At 35.9% G+C, this 12,329-nt stretch overlaps 1 protein-coding gene across 10 annotated transcripts in view; it reads right to left on the bottom strand.

Annotated features, from left to right (window-relative positions):
- Nucleotides 1-12,329, bottom strand: part of DOP1A (DOP1 leucine zipper like protein A) — a 107,035-nt gene that overhangs the window by 57,994 nt on the left and 36,712 nt on the right. For all 10 annotated transcript variants that reach the window (XM_032858011.1, XM_032858015.1, XM_032858018.1 and 7 more), the window contains exons 4-5: nucleotides 6,519-6,689; nucleotides 3,085-3,274 (exon numbers count right to left, since the gene is read on the bottom strand). In XM_032858011.1, coding sequence (XP_032713902.1) covers nucleotides 3,085-3,274; nucleotides 6,519-6,689 — 361 coding nt within the window. The remainder of the gene's footprint in view (nucleotides 1-3,084; nucleotides 3,275-6,518; nucleotides 6,690-12,329) is intronic.

Below are 12,329 nucleotides of genomic sequence, written 5' to 3'. Positions count from 1 at the left end.
AGCAGAGAGCCCGATGCAGGGCTCGATCCCAGAACCCTGGGATCATGACCTGAGCCGAAGGCAGCAGCTTTAACCCACTGAGCCACCCAGGCACCCCAATTCTAATTTTTTAACAGGCTTTTGATGAAAGATATTTATGCTGTTTGTAAATATTTGCTATTGTAAATAATGCTGCAATATACAGATGTACAAGTACTCTTATAGGATAAATCCCTTGAAATAGAACTGCTGGGTCTTGGGGTATATGCATTTGCAATATAAATAATGCAATGCATTTCATTAAGGTTATATATATTTATATTCCCACCAACTTTGTGTGACAATTTCTATTTTTCCATATTTACCCATGTGTGGTTTTTTTTTTCATTTTTGCCAATCTGATATATGAAAGTTGGCATCCCAGTGTAGTTATATTTTTATTTCTATCATAAGTAATGTTGAGCGTCTTTTCATATGTTTGAGTTAGTTTTATTTCCTTTAGGTTATCTGTTCAAATCCATTTTTATACTTATTAATATTTGCCTACTTATTTATAGTAGCTCTCTGAATAATATGGAGGATAGTCCTCTGTGATATGTTACAAATAGTTTTCCAATTATGTCATTTGTGTTTTTTTTTTTTTTTAAGATTTTATTTATTTATTTGACAGACAGAGAACACAAGTAGGCAGAGAAGAAGGCAGAGAGAGAGAGAGAGAAGCAGGCTCTGCACTGAGCAGAGAGCCCGATGTGGGGCTTGATCCCAGGACCCTGGGATCATGACCTGAGCCGAAGGCAGAGGCTTTAACCACTGAGCCACCCAGGCGCCCCTGTCATTTGTGTTTTAAAGAAATAAAAAAGTGACTTGCTTAAAATTTCCATTAAGTTATTAAAAGGAAATGTAACAATACATTTTAAAATCTGCATAAAAATTGTATAGTCATTTCGGAAAATAGTTTGGCGGTTTCTTATAAACTTAAACATACACAAAAAGATGATACAGGAATAACTGTTTGTGATCTTGGATTAGATAAAATTTCTTAGAAAATATCTAATACCAAAAGCACAAATGCTGAAAGATAAAACAGATAAACTGGACTTGATCAAAATAAAAATTTTTCTGCTTCAAAGGACAGTATTAAGAAAGGAAGAAGACAAGTCTATAGCACGGGCAAAAATAGTTTAAATCATATATACAAAGGTCTTAACATCCAGAATATATAAAGAACTACAACTCAACAACAAAGAGAGAAATAATACAACTTAAATAACAGGCAAGGAATTTGAGGAGACACTTCTCCAAAGAAGATTTAAAAATGACAATAACCATAAGAAAATATGTTCAATATTATTAGTCATTAGGGAAGTGCAAATCAAAACAATAATATTTTATACCTGCTAAGGTATCTATTAACTTACATGTCAATGTTCAGAGCATTATTGATAATAGCCAAAAAAATTATCTGATGGACAGATAAATAAAATGTGGTATTATCCACACAATGCACTATTATTCAACCATAAGAAGGAATGAAGTATTGATACCAGCTCAACATGGATGAATATTAAAAATATCGATAAGTGAAAGAATTCATTCATCAAAGGCTATATATTGTATAACTGCATTTGTATTAAGTGTTCCGAATAGACAAATATATAGGAACAGAAAGATTAGTGGTTGCCAGGGGCAAGAGTGAGGGAAAATCATGGTGTGATTAATGACTATGGGGTTTCTTTTTGAGGTGATGAAAATGTTCTAAAAATTAGATAGTAATACCTGCACAACTTTGTGAATATACTAAAAACCACTGAATTATACAATTCCAAAGGATAAACGTTATGGTATGTGAACTGTACCTCAATAAAGTTATTTAAAAAAAAGGTAAATGTATCTTTACCAAGTGAACCAGGAATCCCATTCCTAGGTATTTCCCTAAGAAATAAAAACATAGGTCCCCACACGTAACTGTATGCAACTGTTTACAGCAGCTTTATTCATTATTGCCCAAATGAGACACAAACGTTCATTAACTGGTGAATGAATAAACAAACTGCAGTACATTCATGCAATGTGATACTACACAGCAAGGCAAAGGAACACACCACTGATACGTGTAAATACATGCATGAATCTCCAATGTGTTCTACAAAGTGGAAAGAAACCAGACTTAATGGCTGAAACTGTATGATTCCATTTATACAGTATTCTAGAAGAGGTACACCTACACGAACAGCTATCAGACCAGTGTTTGCAAGGGCCTGGGAGTATAGGAGAAGAGAAATAACTACAAAGGGGCCCAGAAGAACTTTTTGGAGTGATGTAAATAGTCTTTATTTTGATTGTAGTATTGGTTACTTGGCTGTAGGCTCTATCCAAATTCATAAACTGTACATATAAGTTGTTATTTTCCATGTATGTTAATTAGAGTTTAATACATGTAACCATAAATCTGCATAAAAGTCTCAGTCATTTTATAATCATATAGGAAAAAAGTGCAGGATGATTAACCATAATTAAAAAAAAACTTTTCATAGTGACCTTTAAGGGTTTATTTTTTACTCCTTGCTAATTTTCATAGTATAGCACTCTAGAGAGAGAAAAGGTTTCCTTCTATTCTTAATCTAGAAATTAAAAAGTATAAGCAATCAATGTGATTTTTTTGGGTACTATCTTTCACCATCTCCTTTGGTTCTATATCTTCTTGTACAAATTCAAAAAAAGAATCTGGCTGTCACTTTGTTGAAAATCCATCTTTCCTATAATGGAAGCTAGGACTGAAAAGGTCTCCTTTGGAATGATATAATTAATGTGGCTATGTTAACAGAGGTCTGATCAGTTAGCAAGATGGTAATAAAGACCATTTATTTGCTTGAATAACAGCTGAAGATAACATATAATCTATAATTCCTTTTCCATGAAAAAAATTTTTTGAGGCTTTTAAAAACAATACTTAGTGACTAATTTGGTCTTTAAGTTTCCTTGATGAAAAATATAAGTTTCATGGAAACAGGAACTCTGGTTGTGGCACAATTCTCACCATCTGTCTGGAACAGTGTGCCTGGCTCTGAAGAAGTAGGTTATGTGAGCAATCGTACATAGACATACCATTAGTTCAATATCACTGCCAATTATATAAAGTTGATCTTCCATGGAAAGCTTCCTGTTCAAATGGGCGAGGACATATGTGATTCCTGGTAACCGTACAGCAGGACTGGTAAGGAGACTACCCCAGAGGGCACTGTAGAAGGCTGACTGGTCCACTGCAGCAGCAACCTTTTCCAACAAGGTGTTTGTTCTGAGGTACAAAACAAAGTGGCTTAAGAAGACAAGCATTTAGTTTCATGTTGTTAAAAAGAAATTACTCTCCTCCAGAATGTATGAAAACATTCACACTATTGTTCCAAGCTTTGCCCTGGACACAAGTGTGATAGACTAGAAGTGTATTCTCCAAGAGGACTGGATTTCAGTCCTGGCTCCCCCATTTACTAGCTGTGTAATTTGGAGAAGTCACTTAATCTTTCTTCAGTTCCATGTCCTGATCTGTAAAATGAATCTTCAGTCCTATACATCTTAGTTAACAGTAATCCTGTAGCAGAATATATTTTCTGTTGAATTTCTATGAATTTTTTTTTTTTTAAGTAGGCTCTACACCCAGTGTGGAGCCCAACATGGGGCTTGACCTCATGACCCATCTGAGATCAAGACCTGAGCTGAGATCAAGAGTCAGATGCTTAACCAAATGATCCATCCAAGTGCTCCCCCTATGAATTCTGAAAAGACATTTTCTAAATATTTCCTTCTCTTTGAAATCCTATTCTGTAATTCACAATAACTTGGAAAGTTTGCTGGAGATTCTTGCAGGGGAGCACAGCTACCCATATAGCCTTGACCAAAGAATGGTGCTCCTTTATTGTGGAAGGCTGTCTGCTTTGATCAAGCACACAGCTTCAGGAGGGACACACATGGAACAGTGAAGGAAGAAGAGGACACCTGCCTAGCCAGCCAGGTCAGTTGACTCAACCCTAGTGATCCAGGGGGTGACAGATGTCACACCGAGATTGCCCTCACATCCTGCAATTCATAAAACTTTAATCAGACCTGGGGTGCCTGGGTGGCTCAGTGAGTTAAGCCGCTGCCTTTGGCTCAGGTCACGATCTCAGGGTCCTGGGATCGAGTCCTGCATCGGGCTCTCTGCTCAGCAGGGGGCCTGCTTCCCTCTCTCTCTCTCTGCCTGCCTCTCTGTCTACTTGTGATCTCTGTCTGTCAAATCAATAAATAAAATCGTTTAAAAAAAAAACAACTTTAATCAGACCTGTAACAAAATCAAAGATGCATTATTGCTTTATTAAGGACTATATTTAAAAATAAATTACTTTTGATTTGTTTCAAGCAGAGAATAACATAATACCTAAAAATTTATTACATTGTAGTAGAGTCAGAATCAAAAGAATCTGATGATGCATTTACTGTTTACTTGCTATGTGATTTATTTATTTTTAAATTTCTTTTCAGCGTAACAGTATTCATTGTTTTTGCACCACATCCAGTGCTCCATGCAATACGTGCCCTCCTTAATACCCACCACCTGGCTCCCCCAACCTCCCACCCCCCACCCCTTCAAAACCCTCAGGTTGTTTTTCAGAGTCCATAGTCTCTCATGGTTCACCTCCCCTTCCAATTTCCCCCAACTCCCTTCTCCTTTCCAACTCCCCTTGTCCTCCATGCTATTTGTTATGCTCCACAAATAAGTGAAACCATATGATAATTGACTCTCTCTGCTTGACTTATTTCACTCAGCATAATCTCTTCCAGTCCCGTCCATGTTGCTACAAAAGTTGGGTATTCATCCTTCCTGATGGAGGCATAATACTCCATAGTGTATATGGACCTCATCTTCCTTATCCATTCGTCCGTTAACTTGCTATGTGATTTAACCCAACACTATACTCCCTCATGGCCTTAATTTATCTTTGGATTAAAAGAATATGGTTATAAATCCCTTTGTTGGAATTTGTGTGGAATAACTGCTAAAACATAATGCTATAGTCTGAATATTTATGTCTCCTCAAATGTCCTGTTAAAACCTTATCTTCCCAAAATGATACCAGGAGAGGCAGAGCCTTTGAGAGGTGCTTAAATCCTGAGGGTGGAAATCTCATGAATGAGATTAGTGTTCTTATGAAAGAAATCCCACAGAACTCCGTAGTCCCCTCCACTGTGTGAGGACCAGGGAGGAGGCTCCAGTTATGAACCAGGAAGAGGGCATCACCAGAACATGACCTTGCTCATACTGATACTGGACTTCCAGCCTTCAGAACTGTGACAAATTAGTTGTTTATAAGTTACCCAATCTGAAGTATTTTGTTATAGCACCTCAAACGGACCAAGACACATAACGAGACAAATCAGAGATACCACACTCATAAAAATCATTATGTTAAATTTTTAATTGTGACTAACAGACTTATAAAGTGTTTCCCTAGAATTAATATAACAATTAGAAACAAAACTCAGCTATACACTAAATGAAATTATATCGTATGTTCCTAAAATTGTAAGCGAGTGAGTAAAAAAGTTGACAAAAGAAAATGATGTTTTTAGACATAAATTTTATTTTCTCCAAGTAGTTTAGGAAGGTAATCCAGTATTTTCAGGATTAGATTCTTAGTGCATTATAGAAACATATGAACCAAAATAAAATAGAGTAGCTGGTCAATACACCAGCTATTTAAATTATTATTTATTTAATAATATTTATTATTTAAATTCAAATCATTAAGTGTACTCATAAAATAAGCTTGGCATTTTCTGTTTTTGCCACCTCAACTCACAATTTCCTTTTTGGTAAGAATATTAGTAACAAGCTACTAAAGATAGTTAATGCCATCATGCACTGTCTATAACTATAAACTTCCTAAGAAGCAGTAATAGGCTCCAAAATAGATTAATTCATTTTCTTTAAGAAGTTAAAATATCAAGAGCATCATGTCACAGCTAGTGAAACAGCACTGTACTTGGTGTTAGGCTCTTTTCCATCACTAATAACTTAAAAACTGTTAACACATGATCCAATTTCCCATTCTTTTATTAATTTAAGTTCCTACATATTGATTTTTTTTAATTATGGGTTGCAATTTTTTGAGTAACTTGTATGTGCTAGGACTTGACTAAGTGATTTCATTATTACAGTAACAGAATGGAATAAGTACTGTTTGTTTTAGAGATGAAGAAACTGAATAAAGTTCTGAAATGTTGAAAAGCTTGTCTAAGCTATCTAGTGTCTGTTGAGCCAGGATTTGAACCCAGTCCATCTACCTCCCAAGTTTGTGTTCTTACAACCTACCTATATTTTCAGTGCAATACACAAATTAGATACATATACAGTATTTTTTTAGTTGTTATAGAGACCTTCAGGTCATATGTTAAAGTGTTTAGAATAATTAATTTTTGTGATGTTAAAACATTATTGATCCAAGGATGCTTGCTGACAAATGTATGACTTTGCTTACTTAGTTGCACTAATAACAGTACCATCTTACCTCTCATAGTACTCTGATCCTTCTTCTAAGCCAGGCAGAATACCAGTTAGCAATCCTTGTAGACCAGGCTTCAGTGTTTTACCCAAAGGCAGGTAATAGATCTCATACAAACTTAGCAATGTTGGTTTCACAGACATGGCAGCATTTGCAAGAAGAGGAAATAACCCAGAACTATTTAAAAACATAGAAACAAAAGGGGGTGGGGAGAAGCACATTAACTACAAAACATTAATTCATACGTACCTACATATACATGTAAATCTTGACTTATATTTTGACGAAATAAGAAGTTCTCCTAATCAACTCAAAATGATATCCTCTTCTACATCAATTTAATCAACACAGGTCTCTACCTAAGCCTCATATTCATAAACCCAGTGGCCACCCAGCTATTTTATAAAGACTTCAAATTTCACAATTTCAAAATATGGCATCATTATCCATCTGGCTAACCAAAAAATTATAAATTTAGGAGTGATCCTTCACTCCTTTAAAAAAATCTTCTCCTCTAACTTGTATTAAGTCACCAAGTTTTCTCTCCACATCACTCTTCTAGATACCTCTTTGAATACTGTAAATCATCTCCATCTCTACCAGACTTTTCAGACTCAACTATTATGTAGTGCTCAATCATCCTGACTTACCAGGTACTGCTTCAGTATTGCCCTGAAGCACCTGTCCTCAGGAAAACCTTTCACTGGCTTTCTTTCGCCTTTCAGATCAGTCTAGTTTAATGTAGCTTTTAACATTTTTTGATGTTTTGCTACTACACACCTGTACAGCACACATAAGCTCACCAATTTTGCTCTTGCACCTTCTGCTCCACATATACTGAAGAATTCCTTTCAGATTTGTTTGAGAACCTTCCATGCTCTTTTTAGTGTCTAGGTCTTTCCATAAGCTGGTCCAATAGGTTTAATTCCTACACCTTTACTTACAACTTTTTTGTTGTCCGGTGACTTCTAGACTTTCAGGAATTAGCCTAAGCCATTTCCTGGAGGAGACTGTCTTTAAATTAGACTAGGTTAGGCTTCCTGTTTTGTGTTCCCATAGTATCCAATACCTACTTATTCTAGTAAGTAATTCTGTACTTATTGAGTATTTCTAATAGGCAGCTCTGTAAACATCAGAAAGCAAGGGACCATGACTATCTTTTTGTTTCTGTATCCTAAGGTCCTAGCCCCAAGTCCTCTTGCACTTAAGTGCATAACAAAAACATAAAGATTGTTTTGCTACTAGTTTATATAGTAAATAGAGATTACTACTTGCTACTAGTTTATATAGTAAATAGAGGTCATCAAGAGAGAACTCTTTCCTACTTTTCTGCCTCCAACTTTAGGTAGTCTGATCTAAATTTATAGTCAAAGCCTCTTCAAAGCTACTTTCCTCCATAAGCACCAGGGCCCAATCCTGGCTTTTGCCAAGGTCCTGCTTCATCCACTTTCCTTTTTTCCCCCCTTTAACTTCTCTCTTTCTTTTTTAAAAGATTTTATTTTTTAAATAATCTCTACACCCAACATGGGGCTCGAACTTACAACCCTGAGATCGAGAGTTGGATGCTTTACCAACTGAGTCAACTAGGCGTCCCCATCCTATAACTTCTGTCCTTCTTTTTCCACTTAACATCTTTGTCTTTCAATACAATTGTGTTCAATCTTATTAAGTGTACCCGGGTGATCTCAATTATTTTCAAGTCTTCAACTGCCACCTAAATGCTGACTGCTATAAAGTCTCTAGACTGAGGTCCAAATTTGTCTTACCAAAAGCTGACTACATATAATATTTCATGGTACTCAAACTGCACATCCAGCCTTCTTAGTAACACTGCTGTGTACTGCATCATGTTAAGAAGAAAATAAGCTTAAGGGGTGCCTGGGTGGCTCAGTGGGTTGGGCCTCTGCCTTCGGCTTATGATCTCAGGGCCCTTGGATTGAGCCTCCCGTCAGGCTCTCTGCTCGGTGGGGAGCCTGCTTCCCCCTCTCTCTCTGCCTCCCTTTCTGCCTACTTGTGATCTCTCTCTCTCTGTCAAATAAATAAATAAAATCTTAAAAAAAGAAAAAGCTTAAAGCAGAAATGTGGTATTTTGCCATTTAACAGTTTGTTCAACTTTAAAAGTATTTGTATATAATTATGTGCAACCATACACCTTGAGATTAACAAAATTACAAATGAAAAACAAAGTCCAACATTAATATAAACTTTAGTTTTTAAATTAGATGCACTTTGAAAAACTATAGACTAGAAATATAATTTCACTCTATGTTGTGTAAGAATGTCTGCTAGATCTAGAAATGTAGAAATGTTTTCCTAGGTGTGGTATTATAGAGATAATTTACTATTCTGGTAACATCCTGCTGAAAAAATCAGATATACTGCAATTTTGTAAAAATAACTGTTTTTTAAGGTAAAATTTGTGTTACTGAAGAGTTGAAAAGTAGTAGGCATGACTTATAAAGTCCTGCATTAAGAAAGGAAAATCTACCATCTCTGAAACTAGTAATACACTAAATGTTAACTAAATTGAATTTAAATATAAATTTTTAAAAAAGGAAAATCTATCAGTTATTAGAGAATTATATGCAACATAAATTCAGAAATTCTTGGCTTTTCTTTTAAAGTGCTGTTTTTTGGAATGCAGTATTTACTATTATTAAAAACAACCACGACATCCAAGCAGAATTTAAAGAAAAAACATATATGCCCACTAAAGCAGACCAGCAAAGCTAAAAGTTTGTTTTCATTTAAAAAAAAAATTTTTTTTTTTTTTTTAATTTTAGCATTGTCTGGGTGGCTCAGTTGGTTAAAGTGTCTGCCTTTGGCTCAGGTCATGATCCTAGGGTCCTGGGATCAAGCCTGCATGGTAAGCAGGGAGCCTGCTTCTCCCACTCCCTCTGCTGCTCTCCCTGCTTGTGGTCTCTCACTCTTGCTCTTTCAGATAAATAAATAAAATCTTAAAAAAAAAAGATTGATTAATTTAGAAAGAGAGCATGAGCAAGAGGAAAGGCAGAGGGAGAAAGAAGCAGACCTCCCACTGAGTGGGGAGCCTGAAGTAGGGCTTTATCACAGGACCCCAAGACCTGAGCCACAACCAGAGGTTGAATATTTAACCAACTAAGCCACCCAGGTGTCCCAAATTTGTTCTTATTTTTAATTTTTTTTCCAAAGATTTTATTTATTTGAGAGAGAGAGAGAGAGAGAGAGACAGATGGCGGGGGTGGGGGGAGAGGGACAAGCAGACTCTGCACTGAGCATGGAACCCCATGTGGGGCTCCATTTCATGAGTCTGAGATCACGACATGAGCCGAAATCAATGTGGCTTGTTCAACCAACTAAGCTACTCTGGTATGCCTAAAAGTTTGTTTTTAAAAAGACTAACAAAATTGATAAACCCTTGACAAGACTGATCAAAGGGAAAAAATAAGGTCTGAGTTACCAATATCAAGAGTGAAAGAGGAAAAGTGGATATGCATGTGGGAAAGAAAACTGGATCCTTATCTTATGCCACACATAATAGTTAACTTGAAATGGAGTAGAGACTTAAACATAAGGCTGGAAACCATAAAACTCTTAGAGGAAAACATAGGGGAAAAGCTCCCTGCATTGGTCTTGGCATTGATTTTTTAGATATGAAATCTAAAGCACAAGCAACAAAAGCAAAAATAAATAACTGGGACTATATCCAACTAATAAGGTCCTGCACAGTAAATGATAATCAATAAAATGAAAAGGTAATCTATGGAATGAGAGAAAATATTTGCAAACCATATATCTAACAAAGAGTAAATATCCAAAATAATATCCAAAATTAATATAAGGGACTCATGGTCAACAGCAAAATATCTCAAATAGTCCAATTAAAAAATGGGCAAAGGACCTGATACATCATCCAAAGAAGATACTGGAATGGCCACTAAGTACATGACAAGGTGCTCAACATCATTAATCACCAGGGAAATACAAATCAAAAACAAAATGGGGTATCACCGCACAACTGTTAGAAAGGCTATTATCAAAAAGACAAAAGATGACAAATGCTGGCAAGGATGTGGAGAAGAGAACCCTTGTATGCTGTTGGAGGGAATGCAAATTGGTACAGCAATTACGGAAAACAGTATAAAGGTCCTTCAAAAAATTAAAATAGAAGTACAATATGATCCAGAAACCCCACCTCTGGATATATATCTAAAAGAAATGAAATCATGAACTTGAAAAGATATCTGCACTCCCATTTCACTGCAGCATTATTTATAATAGCCAAGACATGGAAACAACTTGTATCCATTGACAGATGAACAGATAAACTGCCACACGTGCTTGTGCTTGTGCATGCATGTGCACTCACTCTCTCTCTCTGAATGCAGTATTATTTGGTCATTAAAAAAAAATCTTGCCATTTGTACAATATGGATGGACCTCGAGGCCATGATGCTAAGTGAAATAAGTAAGTATAGAAAAAAAATATATCTCACTTAAATGCTGAATCTAAGAAAACCAAGTGCATAAAAACAGAGAAGAGAATGGTGTTTGCCTGGGATGGGTGGGGAGGAGAAGTGGGTGAAGGTGGTCAAAGATACAAACCTCCAGCTACAAGATAAGTAAGTTCTGGTGATATAATGTACATGATGGGGACTACAGTTAACAATACTGTATTTGGAGTTGATAAGAGAATAGACCTTAAAAGTTCTGATCATAAGAAAAAAAAATCATAACTGAGGTTATGACAGATGTGTTAACTAAACATATGGTAATCATTTCACAGTATATACGTTTATCAAATAATATGTTATACAACTTAAACTTATATATATATATGTGTGTGTATATATATAGTATGTCAATTACATCTTAATAAGGATCAGAAAAAATTTCACACAGATATGAAAAAAGAAAGAGAAAGAATTAGTAATCTGGAAGTTAAGTAAGAGGAAATTATCCAGAATGCAACAAAGACAGACAAGAGGTTTGAAAACAAGAAAGAGAGGATAAGAGATGGGGAACTCAGAGTGAGAAGACCTAACATGCTTACTCATAGTTCCAAAAATGGGAGAGAGAATAGATGGAGTAAAGACAATTTGAAGAGATTCAGAATTGACGAAAGTCACTGATTCACAGATGTAAAAATCCCAATGAATCAAACACCGATAAATAAATAGATACCACCCTCTAAATACATCACAGTGAAACGACAGGGTATTAATGACAAAGATGTAGAGGAAAGTCTTCTCTAGACAAGTCTTCTCTGAGGATTTGATATTTAATCAGAGACCTGAATTAGAGCATTGAGGGTGAGGTAAACAAACAAACAAAAAGATGAGGAAGTATAAACAAAGAGACCTGTATCACAGAACAAAGTGAATTGGGTGGAAAAAAGTAGGAATTGGATGTAATTGAGACATGCAGGGTCAAAGTACATAAAACTTTAGAAGTCAGAGTAAGTACTTTGAATTTTACTTTTAAGTAGCAGGAAGAAGTCAATGGAGAATGACATCTATTTAAAGATGTCAGCAGGAGAATGACATCTATTTAAAGTATCAAAAAGTTGGGGCACCTGGGTGACTCAGTGGGTTAAGCCTCGTCTTTCGGCTCAGGTCATGATTTCAGGGTTCTGGGATAGAGCCCTGCATTGAGCCCTACATCAGGCTCTCCGCTCAGTGGGCAGCCTGCTTCCCCCTCTCTCTCCTCCTGTCTCTCTGCCTACTTGTGATCTCTGTCAAATCAAAAAAATAAATAAAGTATTAAAAAGTTTACTCTGGTACTGCGTGAAGAAAAGGGTATAAAAGAATAAGAACAATATTATGTGTACGTTAGGAG

The sequence above is a fragment of the Lontra canadensis genome, unplaced genomic scaffold, assembly GCF_010015895.1.
Source record: "Lontra canadensis isolate GAN:19392208 unplaced genomic scaffold, GSC_riverotter_1.0 scaffold14, whole genome shotgun sequence".
Lineage (NCBI taxonomy): Eukaryota > Metazoa > Chordata > Mammalia > Carnivora > Mustelidae > Lontra > Lontra canadensis.
The sequence above is the reverse complement of the archived record's forward strand: the minus strand, read 5'-3'. Positions and strand labels throughout refer to the sequence as shown.